Below are 22,410 nucleotides of genomic sequence, written 5' to 3' on the forward strand. Positions count from 1 at the left end.
CTCACTATCTGTTCACCGCCTAGCCTCGTTGGGACTTCCATTGCCTAATCTTCAGTTAGGACTTCCCGCTGCCTAACCTGTAGTTAGGATTTTCCATTGTCTAATCTTCAGTTAGAAATTTTTGTTGCCTAACTTGTAGTTAGAACTTTCCCAGATAAGTATCCAGTACTCTCTTGACCTATTTGATTTCTCTCTCATATATTATCAAATATCGAAACTTAAGCTTGAATCAACTAGAGGTTAGTCAAATTGGTCAAATTAACCCAATGATGATTACACCAACATTAATGAAATCGTAGCTGCTAAAACTTGAATATTTTTGATCAGCTATGTGTTGTAGTAGCTAAGAAAGCTATGCTACTGTAACGTGAATGCAGTTGAACATGTCAAATCCGTCTGACATTGTTTTTAATATTTGTGACAAAGATACTGAGGGCAACTTTATCATTTTATACGAGGAGCCGATAGGATGAGCGTCTTTTTGACTAAAAATTAGCAATGACTTCGTTTGATTAAAATGTATGAAATAAAAAAGAAAAGGATAAAAATGATCATGAAAGAATCCTACTTTTATTTTTTTTCAAATATTTTTTGTATAATTTTTAAATTTTTTAAAAAATATGAAAATAATTTTTTCCTTTTTTTGGGTAACATATTTGATGGAAATATTAGATAATTATTAAATTATAAAATCCATGAATTTTATAAAAAAAATTTACAAATATCATTATATTCAAATTAACAAAAATCTATCTTACACCCCTTGTTTTCTTCGGCTAACGCTTTAGTGCAAATCAAAATTGGTTGTTATGCGATAGCGATTTGGGCCTTCAAAATCGCGTTTTTCTTCCTTGGCGTGCTATTCGTCGGCGCAGCCACCAGGGTCGCCGTCCACGCGGCCGCAGGCGCTTTGCCTCCCTCCCTGGACTCCGGGCGACCCACTTGACTGTTGACTAATCAATGGATGACACTATTTCTTCTTCGATTTTACTTAAATTCCATTAAGTAGATAATTAGTGTCTATCACCTTCAAAATTGTTTGACATGTTAAACCGACTCGAGTTAAAGAAACCATAATCCCCTCAATTGTGTAAATGGCATTGCACTTCTACTCGGAAGAGTAGATCTAACAATATCATGTTTGGTCCTTCTTTTCTTATATGTTATGTTTCCTTTCCTTATATCTTTCTATTAAAGTTAATACCTAAACCACTATTTACTGATGTATGGAAGATGACGAACTCTTTTAAGAACAAAAGTGAATATTGCTCTGAATCGAGATTGGTAGAAGTTAAAAATATACCAAGCACATTTCCTCCATCCAAATGTACAAAGTAGGATAAAGTTAACTTCCAACTATTTGTTATGCCCTTGGATATGGAGCACATAATGAGACAGTATCGGTGGAATTAGACTTTGTCTTTTTGGTTTTACGACCTTGACGACCTATTGTGGTAGGAAGAATTTGAGGCTCGTTGGGATTAGAGAACCTCTCGATCTATGAGTTTTTTTTTATATAAACTCAATCATAATCTTTATTGCATTATTCTAGCCAATGTTCCTTCCTAACAAAGGAAAAAAACAAACACTGAATAAGAATAGTTTTATTCTTACTAAAAATAAAAGATGCTAGACTCAATCTTACTAAAAATAAAAGATACTCGACTCAATCAATTTGAAAATTAAAGATACTATACTTAAATAAAAATCAATTATTATAGCTAAATTAATTATCTTGATATGCACCCTTCTTTCTAAATCTATAGTGTGTATATCTCTTATATTTGATGGACTTCTCTTTTGTTGCATGGGCTTGTCCACGGTCCATAACATTACTCCCTCACTGAAAAACGGGTTTGTCCACAAGTACAAATGATGGGTAATGTTCCATGATAGCTACTGTGTCTTCCCATGAAGACGCATGGTTTGAGGAGTGTGAGTGTCTGTGATCGCATTGAGGGAAATTTCAACATCCTCGATGTGGTCTTGTTCATCAGAATCTTCTAATCCCTTAAGCCGGAAAAGACATTTGCAACGGTGATCGTGAGTGTATAGTTTCATCGCAATTAAAACAAAGGCCCTTGGTACGTCATTCTTCCATTTCCTCCCGATTTAATCATTGATAAATTGTTGCTTCGGTGGCTGGATGGTGTGCATCACAGTCTGATAGTAGATTCAAATCGTTTAGAGTGGTGTTCATAAAGACGAGCAAAACTCATAGCTGATGTGAGATCTTTTGGGTGGTGAAGTTCAACTTCTACAGTGATGTGAACTTGGAGGTCACTAATGAATATTTGAACTTCTTGTTATGATATTAAGGAACTCGTTCGGGCCGCCAATTGTTCGAACTTTCGTTGGTAGTTTCCACGGATCATGATTGTTGAAGTTTGACAAGCTCGCCCAATTTGTGGTTGCGAATAAGTGGCCCAAACCTCAGATTACACTGATCTTTAAATTCCTCACATTAACTATGAGGTATATCACGTTCTAGTTTGATGAACCATAATTGACCATCTCTCTCAAGATGGAACGAGGCTAGGCCAACTTTTTCTTCCTACGGAGTGCATTGATGGCTAAAAAATGGTCACATCGATTGAGTCATCCCAAAAGATCAAACTGACTATCATAACGTGGGGAATCCTGTTTCGAATACCGTGGTATATATGAGGAGGATCCCTCCTCATGGCCATGGTACCCTTTCGATTGGTGCCCTTGTGGGTCAGGATGGTTGTTGCTCTCTTCACCTGGATGGTTCTTGTGCGAGTGTAGCTTAGAGAAGCCTTTGGACAATTCGTCTAGTTGAGTGTGGATGAGCTACTGTTGTTTTTCATTGGCGACTTTGTCCTCCTGGTAAATTTTGAGAAAAGGATCAAAGCATTGTTGAAGTACTTGTGAGTCACCTATTACGGCGAGCTTTGATAACAATTTGTTATGACTCTTGGATATGGATCGCATAATAGGATGGTTTACCGACTGATCGGTGGAATCAATCTTTGTCTTCTTTGTTTTACAATCTTGACGACCTATGGTGGTAGGGATAATTTGAGGCTTATTGGGATTAGAGCATCTCTCGATCTAGGGGGCTCAATTTTTTTTTATAAACTCAGGCATAATATTTATTGTATTATTCCAACCATTTAACTCCACCCATGACAACCTAGTCATAGCCGGTACCAAACCTGGATAAAGGATGAGGGTTGCGTTAGATTGCTAGCTAGCGTTAAAACTATAGCAAATATTCAGGAATCTTTATTTAAAATAGATGATGATATAGTTGGAGATAAAACTCAATGATGTAAAAGGATCTATATAGTCGATCCCACCTAGTGGGATAAGACTTGGTTGTTGTTATTGTTGTGTATTATTCCAACCATTTAAATATAACTACTGGCGTTCCTTCCTGACCAAGGAAGGAAACAAATACTAAATAAGAAAAGTTTTATTCTTATTAAAAATAAAAGATACTAGACTCAATCCTATTAAAAATAAAAGATACTTGACTTAAATAAAAATCAATTACTATAGCTGAATCAATTCTCTTGATATGCATCATTCTTTCTATATCTATCTGAGTGTATCTCTTATATTTGATGGACTTCTTTTTTGTTGCATGGGATCGCGCACAATCCATAACACTCTCATTCATGAATTCAACGCAAATCTTTTAGTTGTGATTCTGAAATTGCTCTTCTCAAATACTTCAATGATCTCTCGTAATATAGAAAGCCCATAAACCAAAACTTGAATTTGTCAATGGTCACTATTTGGATGTATTTTTTATTAGGCTTGTGTGAGTTAGTGTTTTCTATTTGGGAATTAACTTGTTCCTTACGGTGTTGATTTTTCTTAAGGAGTGTTTCATTTTATTTTTTCATATCTAGACAATTTCCTATTCATGCACAACAATTTTGAAAATTTTAGCAGACAGATTTGGATATATCTCATCGGAACCTTCGGAAACGAATACAAACTCGTGGCTTGACTCGTGTTCGGACTTGTCGTGCTTGTAGTGCCCCTTTTTGTTGCACCCGTAGCAAGCGATACTTTATTTGTTGGAGTTTGTCTTGGTAATCTTTTGAAGGTCTTTCTTGCTGAAGTCTTTTCCGGTGAACATCTTCCGCACCATGTTCACAAGCTGCTCTTCTTTATCTCAGTCAAGGTCAAATTCAGGCTCAGGTTTGGACTTGGTCTTTCCCTCTTTTGAAGAACTTGTGAAAAAAACTATACCCTTCTCAACCTGTTTGACATTAGTTTGCTCATGGAGTTCTAATTCACAAAATAACTTATCTAATTTTAGTTTAGATAAATTCTTCGAAACTTTATAAGTATCAACTATAGATGCCCACAGTAAAGTTGTTGCCATGTGTCCAAAAGGTCACGGGTTCGAATCCTAGAAACAGCCTCTTGCAAAAAGTAAGGTAAGGTTGCGTACAATGGATCCTTTCCTGGGATCCCGCATGGCGGGAGCTTCGTGTACCGGGTTGCCCTTTTGAAGGGGAGCCTTGGCGCAACGGTAAAGTTGTTGCCATGTGACCAAAAGGTCATGCGTTCGAATCCTGGAAATAACCTCTTGCAAAAAGTAAGATAAGGCTGCGTACAATGGATCGTTCACGAGACCCCGCATGGTTGGAGCTTCGTGCATCGGGCTGCCCTTTTTTTAACTATAGATGCCCACAGTGTAGTTCGAGGGAATGAATTTAAAGCATACCTGATAATATCACTTTTTTCCACTTCGGGGGCAATCAGATGAAGTCCATTAAGGATGTTTTTAATCCTTGCATGAAGCTGACTTGTCGTTTCTCCTTCCTACATTTTCATGTTAAACAAATTATTCAAAAGTAAATCTTTAGTTACCTTAGCATCACAGGTGCCTTTGTGCAGCTCGACCAGATTGTCCCAAAGGCCCTTTGCATTCTCAAAAGGTCCGACCCGGTTGAGTTATTCCTCTGTCAGTCCACATTGCATGGTGTTTAGTGCCTTCGAGTCAACTTGTGCTTTCTTATTCTAGTTTGGATTCCAATCTTCTGGTTTAAGTGATATTATTGTCACTTCATCTATGGGCACCTTGTATCCTAGTCAGATGGAGAACTAAAGGTTGATCTCCGTTTTGAGGTAGACTTCCATTCTCTTCTTTTAGTACGGGAAGTCATCTCCAATGAAGAGTGGAGGGCGTGTGGTGTTGTAGCCTTCACTTTGGGCCATTTGCTTCTCGCACGCAAAAGTAAGAAACAAGACGATATTCCAAGATTAGGTCTTGGATTAGCAGTGTGGGAGAACAGAAAAAATAATGAAAAGAAGGCACAAAAGGTGTTGCACTAATTTAGAGTGATTCGAAAAAAAATCAAAATGAGAAACTTATCTGAAGAGGTAATTGTATCAATTCAGATTGATTCGAAAAACTTAAACCCGAAATAAAAAGTGAAGTGAAAGAAACCAAATAAAAATGAACGCCCTGCTTGATTGGTGGTTGCACCAATTCTGAGCAACCTCGCTCTGATATCATTTGCATGATCAGTGCGCATATAAGAGGGGGTGAATAACGTGTGTGTTAAAAAAACAGAGTCTTTTAATAATTTAAAACAAAGTGCAACGAAAAGAAAGAAACAAAAACATGAGAAGCAGAACACGTAACTCGGTCAGTTACTTGGTTTGGAGCATTCGACAACTCCTACTCTAAGACCCACGATCTCTCAGACTGTATCGATGGGCAATTCACTATAAGCTTCTTTAGAGCTGCCGGAAAAGAGAATCGAGTACAAGTATGAAAAATGGGAAAGTGTAATCGTCTATACTTTCCTTTTGCAACTTGCAAGTATGAAAGATGTAAAAAAAAAATCATTACCAACATTTAGGAGTATAGAGTCTGAACGTGCTCATGTGTCGGTCTGCCGGCAACTATCGGATGTCATGGAGCAGTAGCGCAACAGCAGTACGGTGCGTTCGGAGCAGTAGAAGAGTCGTAGTAGCTCGGGAAGAAGTTGATTTTTTGGTTGGAGCTCGGTACTGTCTTTTATAGTTGATCCGAGGCGCCTCCTTCCCTTGGAGGCGCCTCCGGTTAATCTGATCTTCACCGAAGACGACGACTTTTATCCGTGTGAAGGCGCCTCCTTTCCACTGGAGGCACATCGGTTCACCGAGGTTTTATCCTTCGTTGCCGCAATCCTTATCCGTGCGGGGAGGCGCCTCCTTTCACTTGAGGCGACTCCGCACCTTCTGCACTGAGGCGCCTCCTTATCACTAAGGTGCCTCCGCGCCTCCAACGCAAAGGCTTCGACCTGCTGTTCCGAGGTTTTTTTTGTTTCTAACTCTAGTAGAGACATATTAGTGCACAGAAAAAAGTAATAGAACCTGCAAAATAGAGTTAACACAATTTATAAGCATTATTAATTAGATCTCGTCTTTTAGACTAGGATCTAATCTTGGTCTCAGCTTAGACTTCCAAAATAGATCTAAGTTGGACCAACGCCTAAGTCCCTAACTGGGACTCGTCTTCACTATATCACTCTCCTACAACGACTTACCTCACTTACCATGCAAAATCGCTCGATCGGCAATTTGCTCCGGCTAATTCATATTATACTTTGACCTTACGCCAACAAGGGGATTGACTCTCTGATTCTACATGGAGGTCACCTATATCCGCCATATCACCTATGTTACATCTTCCGCACTGTCGTCCTCTTCAAAAGCTCTGAAGTAGCGGATTTTGGTTCTTTCCGATCAATGCTTAGTGCAACATGTGCCACTAATCTTCCTAGTAAAAAGAAAGAACTGCTGCTGCAAAGAAAGGTTTGATCTTTTTTTGTTTTTCTATTTAACTTGTGTTTGTTTACCTGGCCCTTTGCTTCAAAAGGTTGCTGAGGAGAGTGATTCTGTTAATCCTGCACTTGTTCCAAGGAAATTGAGATCAGGTATGAACTAGTTTTTAGAACATGTCGACATTTACTAGGTTGCTTTTCCTTTTGTAAAAATGGTACCAAACATTACAAGGTTATATAGTTTGTATCTTTATGCATGAATGCTTTGTTTATATCTTTGTGATCTTTGCTTGATTTTTTTTTTTTGTTTAAACTTACAACTGCCGGATTATCCAAAATGCTATTTACATTTTCCACTTTGAAATTTACCCCGCATGGCGGGAGCATCGTGCATTGAGTTGCCCTTTTTTTTCCACTTTGGAATTTATGCATTGTATCTGATTTAACATGTTTGAAAGTGGATAAAAATCTTTTACAAGAAACCCTGGCTAATGAAAGTAAGAATACCTCTTCTTGCTAGGTGAAGCCATTAGAAGATAAAAAAATTGAAGTGCATGCTCCTTCTGAGCCGTCTACAGCAGTTTGCCAGAAAAAAACTACTGATTCTGATTCTGATTTGAATAGAACTCCGATTCCTAATGCACTTTGCCATCACAAATTCAGAAATCAAGCAATTCTATAGCTTGGTCTTAGTCCTGAGAATAATATCACTGGATTTCCTTCCATCCAGAATAATTGATCTTCCAACTGAGAATGTATGCATGCGAAATAGAAAGACTAGTTTTTTTTATAGATTCATCTTTATGTAAAACTTCCTCGAATCCTTTTAATTAATCTTCTTGTTCATTTCACTTTCTTTGTGCTTTTAACGGCAAAACTATTATCTTTTCTACGCATTATATTACATCATTTCTCTAAGTGCACAACTTTTTATAGTGTTTTTAATTTGGTCTTACCAAATGATTTTGTTACTTTTGGATTGTATAAATCTACAATTGTTTCTAGTAATAGTTATATTGTGTTGCTTGCTGTAGGTTCCTCTTGATGCATTCCTAACATGGAAGAAGTACGCTATTTATGTATTCATAGGACATAATATCGGAATAATACTTTCCTCGACGTGTAATGACTCTAAGAGAGGGAGGGTAGAAAATCATGTGCACCATTAAACCTTTTCAAGTTAATTGTGAGAGTAGATTTCTTTTCAATTATTTCTAATGTTATATTATTAGCTTTGGATGTAAACAACTTATTATTAGTGTTTCATTTGTAAAATTGACTTAAAAATTTATTAGGTGAAAAAAATTATATATTTGTATTTTGATTATTTTTTTTAAAAAATATTTTTATTTTAAGTGATGATCTCTAAATTTTAAATTTAGATTATATATTTTAATAAATATTAGTGATAATTATATAATACTGATGTATATGGTTAACATCGTACTACAACGCACAGAGAGTACTATGAATATTCTTAATTAAAGCGCGCAGTCCATGCCATGAATGTTCTTAATCGTATGTGCGTTGTCGATGCTCTATGACTTTCAATAACTTGCAATCGTACAACGTTCAATGCATGCTACGGATAACGGAATGTCAAATTTAGTGTAGTGTAAATACAAAGCAAATACATCAAAAGATAAGAGTAAGAGAGATGAAAATATTAAAATAGATATATATAGATAAAAGAGAATGGATAGGATAAAAAATGAGGATAGTAGAGAGAAAATTAAAGCAATGTATATCTTAAAAAACTTTTCTAACAAATTTATCCTCGAATTTTTCACAAAAAATTTCTTATAATGAGAGAGAAGGACGCCTCATATAAAGTCGGCGAGAGATTTTCTTCCAAAATCTCTACATGTATTCCCTTCCAAATAATATCAATTGTCAAATATTTGATTTCTAAAATTATTTTATTTGTAATTAAATTACAAATAGGATATTTCATCCTTTTAAATAATAAGTAATTTTATTATTTAATAAATTTTGTGAGAATAAATCTAAATTAATTATTTAAAAGTGTCCATTATGATTACACGAAGATAGTTTATCCATAATTTCAAGCTCCAATAAACTTAGATAAAATTAATTAAATCTTTTTAATTAATTATCTAATTTATTAACTCCAAGTTTATTCCACTAAAACCTGGAATTATATTCTTGAGAATAATTGAATGTTTAAACAGTCCATTAATACAACATTACATATTGATCAACTCTTCGTTTATGGCCCCCTCGTATGGGTCTAGTGGCTAGCGCATGAGGTATTACCACAATGAGATCTGGGGTTCGAATCTCGGCAAAGCCGAGGTAAATACCTCCTTTATGTGCTAGTCACTATTCCAAATGCTAGTAGTCGCCCGTGATTTACCTCCTCCGTGTTAGCCCTGGGACGGGTTGGCGGGGGTGCTGGGGGCGAGCATATTCGTCTTTTACCACAACAAATAGAGCTGGGGGAGTCCCCTCAGGATGGTCTAGTGGCTAGTGCATGAAATATTGCCAACATGAGGTCTAGGGTTCGAATCTTGGCATAGCCGAGGTAAATGACTTCCTTATGCGTCAGTCATTATTCCAAAAGCTAGTAGTCACCCGTGATTTACCTCCTTAGTATTGGTCCTAGGACGGGTTAGTGGGGGTGCTGGGGGTGAGCGTAGTCGTCTTTTGCCACCACAAATAGAGCTGGGGAGTTCTTTTTTTATACCTTTTTATCATACAAATAGAGTTGGGTGGCTCCCGGGGCGGGTTTGAGTTGGCTAGTGTGAGACAAAGTTACTACAATAGTGCAAGGATTCAAAATTGGCAAAGCCGAGGAAAAGGTCTTCCCCCACACTAGTCATCTACAACTTTCCTATTTACCTCCTCACATATGGTGGTGGGGTCGACTGTGTGAGACCGTTGAGGTGATAAATTCCACCTTTTGCTACCACAAATAGAGTTGGGTGAAATTACTAGTTTACCTCTCTATTTATATCTAAAACCTTAAGTGTCATTGATTCACTAGTGAACAACTAATTCATAATTTAATTATGAATTAGAGCATTCAAACTATTTAGTGCTAGAATCAACACTCAAGAGAATCATGTTAACATCATTTTGAAAATTATGGATTCCGTATCTATAAATCATATTCTCAGCTGAATGTATAATCGAGTCTCCAAAATGTAAGTAGTACGCTTATTATTAAAACAAATTTTAACAAACAAATCAAGGGATATGTTAATACAAACAAGGAGTCTATAATTACTCAAGATTGAGATTGATCTACATATGATCATCTTAACAATGTTGATTTGAGTCTTTGTAACCATACTTTAAACAAAGATTCTAAAATCACATCCTATATAATCATATTATATAAAATGTCGCCCCCACGGGCGGGATCAGCCGGTTATGACATGAATTCTTGCAGCATGAGTCAAGAGGTCGAGGGTCTGCGGCAGCAAATGCGATAACATCAATATCTGTCCGTGCTAAACACCTGAGACCGCCATGTCATAGCTGGGCCCGTATTCACCGTGATTTACTCCCTCTCATACTTGTGGGGCCGGGTTGAGGGGGCCGCTGGGTTGGCGGTTTCCAACCTTTTGCAGCATATTATATAAAATGTCTCTATTTAGTGTTAGTATACTAACTGTTTGGATAAGACTGTCATATTTATAATGTCAGCAAACTACATTAATGATTAACAATTAAAGGTAGATCCGCTACTTTAGCGACCCCCTAGTGTCGGTCCCAAGGATATGGAGGAAGGTACATGCAGGTACAAAGGTCATAGGCGCATGGTGTAGTAAACCCTAGGTCCCAAGCCCAGATAAAGGAGGAGGGTTGCATTAGATTGTCAGCCAGCGTTAAAACTATGACAAATATTCAATGAATGGATCCATTAAACTATTGTGCTAATGTTAGGTTGTTCCTCGGAAGAAATGCATTACAGGGTGTAACGTCTCGGCAAGGACCGCTACATCTCCAGAACTCGAGTGTAGTGCTAAATATGTAAGAATTTGTGTTACAGGGTCCGACTGTAATGTCTCAGCAAGGACCGCTATATCTCCATGAGAACTTGGGTGTAGTGTTAAATAGGCAAGAGTTCTCACACCATAGGTTGGATAAGAACAAATATGATAGGAAAACTAATAATCTAAGATTTGGAACCTGAAACATAGGAACTCTCACTGGTAAATCAATGGAGGTAGTAGATATGATGATTAGGAGAAGAATTAGTATTTTGTGTGTACAAGAGACAAAATGGACAGTCGAGAAGGCAAAGATGATAGAGAACTCGGGTTTTAAGTTATGATACACTAGAAAGAGTAAAGCAAGAAATGGAGTGAGTATTATTGTAGATAATTTGTTAAAGGATGAAGTTGTAGGAGTAGTTAGAAAAGAGGATAGAATTATAGCCCTTAAGATAATAGTGACGAAAGAAACTATGAACATAATTAGTGTATATGCACCATAGGTAGGATTAGATGAAGCTACCAAATCAAGGTTTTGTAAGGACTTAGATGAAATATTACAAAATATTCCACCAAATGAAATGATTTTAATAGGAGGTTATCTAAATGGGCATATCGAAGGGAAAAATGAGGAATGTGAGAGAGTACATGAGAGTTATGGGTTTGGAAGGAAGGAAAAACTATATTAGATTTTGCGATAGCATATGACCTTATATTAGCTAATACATTTTTTAAGAAAAGAGAAGAACACTTAGTCACATTCAAAAGTAGAAATAATAAATCGCAAATTGACTTTCTTATGGTTAGGAAGAAGGATAGAAAGATTTGTAAAGATTACAAAGTCATTCTTGGAAAAAGCTTAACTACCCAATATAGGTTAGTAGTGTTGGATATACGCCTCAAACATAGTATTAATAGAAAGGAAATATATATGATTCCTAGAATTAAGTGGTGGAAGTTAAAGGATGAGAATCAAAATATATTTAAGGAGAAGGTAGAAGTACAAGCATTAGGTGAAATATACGATAACTCTAATACAACATGTGATAAGATGGTATCAAAGTTGAAAATAGTAGCTAATAGTGTACTCGGTGAGTCAAAGGTACATGCACCACTAAGTAAAGAATCTTGGTGGTGGAATGAGAAAGTACAAGAGAAAGTGAAGAAAAAATGAATAGCTTATAAGGAATTATATATTTGTAAGAACGAGGAAAACCTTTAAAAAAAATACAATAGCCAAGAAAGTAGTGAGTGAAGCAAAAAATAAAACTTTTGAATGATTATATCAAAAATTGGATATAAAAGAAGGGGAAAAAGACATTTATAGAATAGCTAAAGTGAGAAAGGAAAATAAGATATCTTAGCCAAATAAAATGTATTAAAGATTAATGTAATAGGATATTAGTAAACGATGGAGAAATAAAAGAGCGGTGGAAGAGGTATTTTCATAAGGTTTAGGTGACCAACTTAACTTAGGTAATTTAAGTAGGTCAAATGAGCATAGAAATTTTAATTTTTATCGTAGAATTCAAACTTCAGAAGTAAAATAAACTTTAAATGAGATTCACAATGAAAAATTGTTGGACCAGATGATATTAGGTATGGAAGTGCTTAGGGAAACAAGGTATTGAATGACTTACAAAATTATTTAACATGATATTGAAAACGAAAAAAATACATGATCAATGGAGGATAAATACTCTAGTTCCCTTATATAAGAACAAGGGAGATGTACAAAATTGTGCAAACTATAGGGGTATTAAACTAATGAGTCATACTATGAAACTTTGAGAAAAAATAATAGAAAAAAGATTAAGGAAGGAGACCACAGTGACAGAAAATCAATTTGGGTTCGTGCCTGGAAGGTCGATAATAGAAGCTATACATCTTCTTAGACAATTAATTGAAAAATATCGTGAGTAAAAATAAGATCTATACATGGTATTCATTGACTTAGAAAAAGCTTATGATAGAGTCCCAAGAGAGATTATATGGAGAATTTTAGAAAAGAGAGGTGTTAGCGTAATATATATTGAACTAATTAAGGATATATATGAGGATGTAACGACCAAAGTAAAGACTTCAAGCGGAGTAACTGAAGAATTTTCAATAAAAATAGGGTTACATCAAGGAGCAGCTCTAAGTCTCTATCTTTTTACACTAATTATGGACAAACTCACTGTGCACATTCAAGACACAGTACCGTGGTGCGTGTTGTTTACAGATAATATTATTTTGGTAGATGAAACACGTGAAGGAGTAAATGCTAAACTAGAATCTTGGAGGAAAACACTAGAAGGAAAAAGTTTTAAGCTTAGTAGATTAAAGACAGAATATATGGAATTTAAGTTTAGCAATGTTAGAAGTAATGAAACAATTGTTAAGATAGGAGAGGATGAGTTGCCGGAACCAAGAGATTTAAATATTTAGGATCATTTTTGTAAAACGATGGAAGGATTGAGAGAGATGTCTTACATAGAATACAAGTAGGATTGGTGAAATGGAGGGGAGCGTCGAGTGTTTTATGTGACCATAAAGTATCTCTTAAACTTAAAGGTAAATTCTATAAAATTGTAGTTAGACCTGCTATGTTATATGGAGCTGAATGTTGGGTTATGACTCGAGCACATGAGCAGAAGATCAGAGTTGCAGAGATGAGGATTTTAAGGTGGATGTGTGGACATATATACGAGGATAGACAAAATAAGAAATGAGAGCATTGGAGAGAAAGTCGGAGTTGCATCTATTGAGGAAAAACTCCGAGAGACACGTTTAAGATGGTATAAACATGTACTTAGACGACCAATAAATGCTCCAGTTAGGTGATGTGAAACTATGATAAACATGCATATCAAACGAGGAAGAGGAAGACCAAAAATGACTTAGTTAGCAACAATAAAATAAGATAAAATTTATTTAAATATAGATGATGATATAATTGTTGGAGCAATCGACCTCTAAGGTTTTAATGTCAGATAAATATGTTTAAGTATGTTAAATATGGAGCTTGATCTAGGGAAGTCCTAGTTGCAGGCTAGGCAAGGGAAATCTCGGTAGATCATGGAAGCCAGGTGGATAGGTCTGGAGGACCTGGTCCCTGGATAGCCGAATACTGAGACAACGAAAATCTTGGTATATCGTGGAAGCCAGGTGGATATGTTTAGAGGACTTGATCCCTGGGTAACCGAATACTGAGTCTTGGTGAGTGAAGCTAAGTGATGAAAAATCTAGGGGGAGATAACCTTAGGTAACGAGAAGTCTTAGAGGAGTGAACTCCAAGCAAAGTTGATCGGATGGTTTTCAGTCAACCGCGCGCGGTCGACCAGACCAGCGGATCTCGATAAATTTAGGTTTAGGTTTACCATTGTATTTTGCATTATTATTGCTATTGGATAATATAGTATTGCAGGAAAGGTCTTAGTGGATCAGGCGATCAGATACTGAGCACGCAAAGTCCAAACAGGTCTGGAGGACCAATGTTTGGCAGGTAAGTTGAGGTATGCAACTGGAGGAGCGACAATGAGGTTGTGTTCCTAAAAGGAACAACCTAAGGTCGTTGATCCAACTGAAGAAACCGGGAAGGTTTCCAAGTTGAGATCAAGACAGTCTATTGTCTTATATTACTCATGCATTATATATATTACTGTGCTAACCTTTGTGTTGCAGGGAAACTTTGTTTAACTCTGTGTTGCAGGTTCGGCTGGATTGGTCGACCGAACGTAAGGATCGGTCGACCAAACCAAGTTGACTCAACACAGATCAGTTCTGTCAGCAACGATTAAAAGCAAAAGGAAATTAAGCTGATCGGTCGACCGAATCCATGGATCGGTCGACCGAACCCATGGATCGGTCGACCGAACGATCAACATTAAAGGCACAGTAAATGCAAATCTCGACGAACAGGGAAGGAGCCTGTTCGGTCGACCGAAAAATGGGATCGGTCGACTGAACCGTTAATGACAGTTAATGCAAAAGATCGAGCCAGCGTCAGACTCTAGCTAGGAAGGAAGGGAGCTGGTTCGGTCGACCGAACAGAGGGATCGGTCGACCGAACCTCAAAGACACTTTTAAAAAGGGGGCTTGAGGTCTGAGGCTGCACACTGTTTTCTGATCATCTCAAAGCTCATCTCTGCAAGCGGACCGTGCTACAAGTCTTCTACAACTCTTCAAGCTACTCCATCCGGAAGTACCGACCGAGCTTCAACCTTTACTTACTATCATCGATATATTTTTATATTGCATTTAAATTTATATAAGATAGTAGGATTGTTACTATCTTATATCTTTGTATCTGTATGATCTGCTTCTTTTCGAGGATTTTGGAAAGAAGGGTTATAGTGGATTGTCCATCGGTGCGGTCAAGGATCGCGGGCCTTCGAGTAGGAGTCGACCTAGACTCCGAACGAAATAAACGAACTAGTCTTTCATTTTACTTTCCGCTGCACAACTTTAGTTTCTAAAAGAAACGTTTTAGATAGCGCGATATTCACCCTCCTCTATCGCACTCATTTGATTCAACAATAATAGGAGATAGAGCTCAGTGGTATAAAAAGATTGATATAACCGATTCCACCTAATAGGAAAATGCTTGATTATTGTTGTTATATATATATATATAATAATTTTATATACTAAAATCATAATTACAACATATTTTATATGGGTATTCAGTTTTTTATCAAATAAGACAATCAAATAATAAAATAAATATTTTTTTATTTAAATCAATAATTAATAATAAATATCTATTTTATTAGTTAGGCAAGATTTGATTACCAAATTTTCCTGTTTCTTTACTTGTCAGTTCATCATGATGGGATGTCACATAGAATTTAGCAAGCTCTTTCCATTACTTAACTATTTTTTATTTAAAAGAAAAAAAGATAATTTTAAACCTTCTCTCTAATTCATATCCAAATTTAAATTCCGACTTTCTCATTTATTTATTTATTTTTAAATATTTTCCTATTTGAGCATATGGGAGTACTAATTAAACTATATCGCAATGATATAAGGCTGGTGCAATGCTTGGCACACTGTATGAGAGCGACTAATGAATTCTTATGCCTCATCATGTTTCTTCGACCTTCATTATTTGCTAGTAATTGGAGGAGGAGTTTGCTTGGCTCATGATTGTATCCGCAAGCTCCAAACAGCTGCTGGTGCACCTAACTTAGTCGAATAATTCAAGGATATTTGTATTGCCACTTACAATATCACTGAAATAATTTTATTTCAGTGATATTGTAATAATTATGGGGTAGCTGATATAACATGGTGAAATAAATCAGTTTAATTAATCAAAAATATTATATATAACATTTTATATAAAAAAAATCTCTTACTAACTATGTTAAAATTATTTAAATTGTTTCTTGATAAATAATGCTATATGTATATAACTTTTATCAAATTGAGTTTAAAAATAATTTATAAATGTATCTTTATAATAAGTCAAAAATCAAAATAGCTCCCTTTTAGTAGAATAATCAAAAGAAAGGTAAATGACACAAATGCCCTCAAGCTCTTGTCATATGCATTAAATCATGAATTAGAATTATCAATTACGATTTTATAATTATTACAATATAAATATTAGGTGAGGTTTAACAATTACAATTATATACTTACTACAATGTATCATCATGAATATGATTAAATCCTCAACTTTAAAATTATAAATATTATCAAATGCTACTTGTTATAAAGTAAATATTGTTAAACATATTAAATCTGTTTGGCATTGTATTTAATGCCTGTGAGGGACTGACCTCCATCTGTTTGACGGATCCTCTGATCCATAAAAGTTGGATCAATTCATGATCTAATTTTTACATTGATGTGAGATAATGACTCCCATTTGTTAACAGGTGGGGGTCCATTGTCCTCCACCAATTTTTTTATCTTGGTCCAAAAATAAATTAGGATAAGGAAATTAGAGGATCCGGTCCCCGACTAAGCTGGTGGGATGATCCCTTTTATTGATAAAAAAAATAATATTATATTTTTGCCCTTTATAATAGAAAAGAATGGTAAAGTGCTATTTTAATTTCGCACTTAATTTTAGTGAAAATAAAATAAAATTTTGACGAATTGCTTAATTTTAAAATTTTTCCTTATCGTGCGTCTCGATGATATAAATCGCGTAGCAGCAAATCACTCTCCAGTTTCTCTCTTCTTCTTCAGATTTGAATCGAAGAAAGTGAGTGATGGCGAATCCGCGATGGAGATTGCGAGCAGGTGGATATGCGACAGCGATTTGGGCCTTCAAGATCGCTTTTTTCTTCCTCGGCGTGCTTTTCGTCGGCGCCGCCGCCAGGGCAGCCGTCCCTGCGGCCGCAGGCGCTTTGGCCTCTTCCCTACCTGGACCCCGGGCGGCCTTCCTCTCCTGGATCCGGCCGCCGTTCCTCTTCATCGCTATCCACTTCATCATCCTCGTCATTTGGAAGCTCTCTGATCAGAAGCAGCAGCGAGAGCAATGGTCCGCGGAGGAGTTTGGGGATCCCGAAATGGTCAAATCTTTCGACAATTCGCGTTCTTCAAACATCAATCGTAAGCCCTCCACCGACATCTGGAGCGATGAGATTTCGCAATCTCCGTCGCCTGATCTCGCTGAGTCGTCCCAGTCCGACGCGTCCTGCCTCACCGTGGACTCCGTCGAGAGGTCCACCGCCTCTTCCGTGTCTTCAATCAAGAAGAGCGCTGAACCGGAGTCGGATAGAGGAGCTACGGTGGAGGAAGAGGAAGACTTGGCCGCGGCGCTGGCAATCGCCGGCGTAGAAAACGACTCGATGGAGGCGACTTGGAGGGCGATAATGGACAAGCCGTCTCGGACAGCGGCGGCGTCGCCTGCCCCGTCGCGGCGGGACTATAGGCCACTAGACCCGCCTCCACCACCGGTAGGTCACGACGAGTTGACCCAGCGATTCGACGAGTTCATAAAAAAAAACCACCAGCAGATCCGATTCCACACTAGCCGACGCCGGTAGTTGAAGAGTGATCGTCTTCTCTTCTTCGACTCAGTAAAATCTTTCTACTGGAAGGATGCTGCTTTGCTGCTAAAAATCAAGCTTTTAGGGTATTTACTGTGTGATTCATCCTTCAAACTTGGTTACAGAATGATTCCAGAAAATTGATTGTTGCTTCTGTTTTCTTTCTGCTTTTATCTGAAACATGGCCATTCAAATTTCTAAATTTAATTCACAAGCCTCCTTTGTATTTGATACTTTTGCTTCTTGGGTTTTTCAGGTTTTACTTCAAATGCAGGGCTGCCTCTCTGAACTGGTGTTGCTGATAAGATTGGCTAGTGACTCGAGGTGATCGACGAGGTGTTTGATAGCATTGAGAATCATCTTTCAATCTTTTGCTCGGGTACTATTCTCTTAATAGTTTTGTTTACTAATGTTACAAGATTATTTCCTGCCATTGTTCAGAGTTCATGTGGAATACTGTGTTTGTCGATATTTAGCTCGTTTAGTTTGTGATTTAAATTAAGTTGGAGGACCAACAAACTTGTATTCCATTTTATTACCTAAATATTTGTTCCATTGACCTAATGTTCATGGTTTTGTGATGCCCTTTGTTGCAAAGCCAAAAGAGTAGTCTTCGTGAACAGTAGGGGTGTCAAAAATGAACCCGACCCGACGACCCAACCCGAGTCGACCCGAAAAAAATCGGGTTCGGGTTGGGCATTTTCGGGTTCGGGTCGGGTTCGGGTTGGAGGGTTGGAGAGTAAAAAAATTTCGGGTTGGGTCGGGTTGGGTTCGGGTTGACCCGGGTTGACCCGGGTTGGCTTAAATATAGGGTTTTGTGGGTTTTTTTAGAGTTAAATCAAATTTTATTTTAAAAATTTAGATGTTTTTATGTATATTAATATCATGTTTGTATGATAATGATGGAATATTGAGATAAAAGTGAAGAATTATAGGGAAAATAGCCCAAAAAAGTCGTTTTGAATCGGATTTTCGGGTTATATGGGTCGGGTTCGGGTTGATCGGGTTGGTCGGGTTCGGGTTCGGGTTGAGGTGTTTTGGGTTGAACTCGGGTTCGGGTCGGGTTCGGGTTGGGTTAAAAAAAAAAAAAAAAAAACTCAACCCGACCCAACCCGACCCGACCCACCCGAATTGACACCCCTAGTGAACAGACTTGTTGATTCTTTGGCATTGACTGCTGACTATTGACTAATCAATGGATGAACACTGATGTCGATCTGTTTGACCATTTCTTCTTAGGTTTTACCTAAATTCCATTAAGTAGACAATTAGTGTCTGTCACCTTCAAAATTGTTTGACATGTTGAACCGACTTGAGTTAAAGAAACCATAATCCCCTCAATTGAGTAAATGGCATTGTACTTTTACTTGGAAGAGTAGATCTAACAATATCATGTTTGGTCCTTCTGTCCTTATATGTTATGTTTCTTTTCCTTATATCTTTCTATCAAAGTTAATAACCTAAAGACCAACTCTACTTTAAGAACAAGAGTGAATATTGCTCTGAACATAGATCGGTTCAGTTAAAATTTTACCAAGCACATTTCCTTCATCCAAATGTACAAAGTAGGATGCAGTTAGCTTCCAACTCTCTTTCATGAATTCAATGCAAATCTTCTAGTTGTGATGCTGAAATTGCTCTTCTCAAATGCTTCAATGATCTCTGGTAACAGAGAAAGCCCATAAACCAAAACTCGAATTCGTCAACGGTCACTATTTGGATGTATTTTTTATTAGACTTGTATGAGTTCTCGCATAGATTGTTTCTTTTCACCTTTCCCAGTGGAATCAAAACCTGGGGAAATCAATTCATCAGTTAAGTTTCACAAGGTCCTAAGACCCTAGCAAGGTAGGATTGATCAAGCAAGTACCTTGTAGGGAACTCGTACCAAACTTCCTTCCGGAGATGTGATTCTGATCGATTGATCACTGCAGAAAGCAATCTTATTTATCGAAACGAAGAGCAGGCCCGCAATAGGACCGGCTGTTGTTGATAGGTAGCACTGGAATGCATGGAGAAGCTTCTCTCCTTTTTCAACTGTGAAACTTTGTCTGAAAACTCTCTGGACTCCACCAGCTTGAAGAATTTTTGCTCCCAAGCTCAATTTTCCCTTAACAGTCTCTGAAATCTTGGACCCTAAACTCACTGAAATTTCCAAAAAAAAATCGAAGTTCTAGTTCAATTTGATTTGGTTCTTGCATTCCATTTTTTAAATAAACAAATAAATAAATTAAGGTTCAAAATCTCTAGCAGTGCCAAGTTTTAATTTTTGAATGGAATGTCGAAGCATGATGCCGGTAATGGATTGAAGTTAAAGAAGGAAGGAGATGAAATATAATAATGAGATATTATCTATGCTGAACATGGTTTTAAATTACTAAAACATAGCATTCCAATTCATGCATATCTTTCCAGTCAAACGTTAAAACTCTACACAAACAATGTCTCCTTCCCTTGCTTCATCTCCTTCCTCCTTTAACCTCCAATCGATTATTGGCACCATGGATATCTTTTTAGTCAAAGACCGAAACTATAACATAACTCGAGATTTTGAACTTTGGTGCTGAGTGGTAACAAGTTTCGGTGATTTATTAGAATGATATGTTTTGCCTATTACAGTACGAGATTTCAAACTATGAAATAAATTACATACCATGATCTCTGATGCCTTTCAAATAGCTGTCTGCCTTTTTAGTGAGCTTGCTCATCCAGGCAAATGGCGAATCCAATTCTGCACTTTGAAATTATAGATTTAGCTTCTCCAACAGAATGGAAGTTCTAAGAATAGCTTCAAGTAGAAAGATGAGTTTACTTTGTTTGTATCGGGAGCCATCGCAAGAATCAGAATGAAGACAGATTCGATTAAGCTCTGAAACAGCAACAAATTTTGCAGCAGCTTCAGCTCCATATCTGACTAATCGAAGAGGAAGCCCTGCAACTTGATCAAGGTTTGTGTGCTTCATTCTGAAGTTTGAGGGATTCCTGGCTCCAAGACTAATGGGAAGATTCCTTTATATAACAAGATTCCTTTAAAGCAAGCGGCAAAGAAAAAGAAAAGTGAATGGATCGACCGGGTCATCACCAGCTATGGACATTTACGGCGGAAAACTTAAATGAGGTTCCCCAGCTTAGGAACTTGCGAAGAGCACAGCACATTCTTGCTTAGCTGGAAAGACAAATATTGCTGTACTAGAACCAACAATTCACAAGGAATTGGGAGAAGAATATTCATCGACGAAGCCTTCTGATGGAAGGAAAGTGCACGAGATCACATCGAAGGAAGCACGAAAAAGACAGACGCGATGGTGCACCACATAACTCCCTCCCAATTGCCTTAGGATCCTATCTGTGATTCCAACTTCTACCACGCTTTTCTATCTTGATAGCCTTTCAGCTTTGTGGCTTGTCATCTTTTTTCAGATAGGGAATGTGCTGTCTAGCTAAGAGATCTGCTGGGGGGCCGCATTCAACATTCATGTCTGTGCAAAAGGAGAGAGTATCGAAAATTAGGGAATTTACTTTATCAGAAACTGCCAAAACAACTACTGAATTGGATCCATAATGCAAGCTTTTCAAGATCTATAATGCCTCAGAAGAAAGTGTTGTGCACCTAAGACAACTATCATAATCAGAATAGATCCCTTGCAGCTACTTCCTTTCGACAGGATGAACTGCTACTTTCTGTTAACTGATGTCGGAGGCAAGGCTGTGCCGGAGGAATGCTCACTGGGAGAAACTGGAGCTCATGATGTATGCAAAATGTGGCAAACCAGGAAAAGTGAGATTGACTGGAGTACCTAATGCTGAAATGAGAGGACCACCAGCAGGCTGCACAATGGTTGTTTGATACATTTTTGAAATCTGAAGTAAACCGGACCACTGCTCGGAACTGATGGTTTGATATTTCGGAATAATTGGTTCGACGGTTCAAAAACATCTCTAACTCTTAACTTTAACCTTTAAAAGTGATTTCGGTTTAGGGTTCGAAACCGTTAGTGACAGTTCGGTTCATGGTTCATGGTTCATGACGACGGTTTGAGATTATTATTTATATATTTTTTTTCTAAAAAAATATTTATAAAGTTATAAATGTGAAAAAATTAAAAATTAAAACAGATGTGAACTTATTTAAATTGTCTATCTATTCAATTAGGGTATAAAAAAATTAAAACCACCTAGTTCACCTGTTACATTTTAAAGATAGAATAATTCTATATTAGATAAATCAAATACAATATTAACACGATTTCTTTTTACTTAGTTCATAGCCCAACGACGGGTAGTTCAAGACTCATAAATTTTTATCACTTTTAATAAGTAATCCACTATCAATTTATCATTTACAAAAGGTTAAGAGTGGTAGCACATTTATCGTCATTATAAAACAAAGTACAAGTAAGATGAAATACAGAAAACAAACTATATCAACACCGAAAAAAGTGACAGTGTTGGAGCAACGTTTTGGCATCATAACAGTATTTCTAAAGCATGTAGCACTTAGAAGAAGAGTAGCAATTAATGATATGAAGCTGCTAGTCGAAGATTGTATTTATAGTGCATCCAGGGCACCTCAAATGACTTAGAGTGCCTCGAATGAGTGTCATCCGATCTGATGCAGTCACATGTTATCCATTTGATAAGTTTTTGATGGTCCCTTGGCTGCTGGTAAGAGGGGGTGAATTGCCTAAAATCTAAAAA

General features: G+C 37.1%; 3 protein-coding genes and 1 long non-coding RNA gene across 4 annotated transcripts in view; 3 read left to right on the forward strand and 1 right to left on the reverse strand.

Annotated features, from left to right (window-relative positions):
- The window catches only part of LOC122031266, a 36,512-nt gene extending 18,176 nt beyond the window's left edge, over positions 1 to 18,336 (forward strand). Inside the window, exon 4 of the mRNA XM_042590401.1 lies at positions 17,987 to 18,336. The gene's annotated coding sequence lies outside the window, so the exon portion shown is untranslated. The remainder of the gene's footprint in view (positions 1 to 17,986) is intronic.
- Positions 16,854 to 18,105, forward strand: LOC122032023. Its single transcript, XM_042591266.1, has 2 exons — positions 16,854 to 17,798; positions 17,969 to 18,105. Exon 1 carries the CDS (start codon positions 16,930 to 16,932, stop codon positions 17,707 to 17,709), a length of 780 nt encoding a protein of 259 aa, XP_042447200.1. The 5' UTR covers positions 16,854 to 16,929; the 3' UTR covers positions 17,710 to 17,798; positions 17,969 to 18,105.
- An 853-nt stretch (positions 18,337 to 19,189) lies between the features above and the next one.
- LOC122032710 (putative GEM-like protein 8) lies at positions 19,190 to 20,738 on the reverse strand. The gene is made up of 4 exons (XM_042592025.1): positions 20,525 to 20,738; positions 20,366 to 20,443; positions 19,583 to 19,857; positions 19,190 to 19,506 (listed from the first exon to the last, which is right to left on the reverse strand). The coding sequence occupies exons 1-4, from the start codon at positions 20,673 to 20,675 to the stop codon at positions 19,315 to 19,317; spliced, it is 696 nt and encodes a 231-aa protein (XP_042447959.1). The 5' UTR covers positions 20,676 to 20,738; the 3' UTR covers positions 19,190 to 19,314.
- LOC122032711 lies at positions 20,521 to 21,601 on the forward strand. Its single transcript, XR_006126201.1, has 2 exons — positions 20,521 to 20,660; positions 20,736 to 21,601. It is a non-coding gene; the product is annotated as an uncharacterized LOC122032711 (long non-coding RNA).
- Positions 21,602 to 22,410: the final 809 nt, after the last annotated feature.

The sequence above is a fragment of the Zingiber officinale genome, chromosome 11A (assembly GCF_018446385.1).
Source record: "Zingiber officinale cultivar Zhangliang chromosome 11A, Zo_v1.1, whole genome shotgun sequence".
In the NCBI taxonomy this organism is placed as follows: Eukaryota; Viridiplantae; Streptophyta; class Magnoliopsida; order Zingiberales; family Zingiberaceae; genus Zingiber; species Zingiber officinale.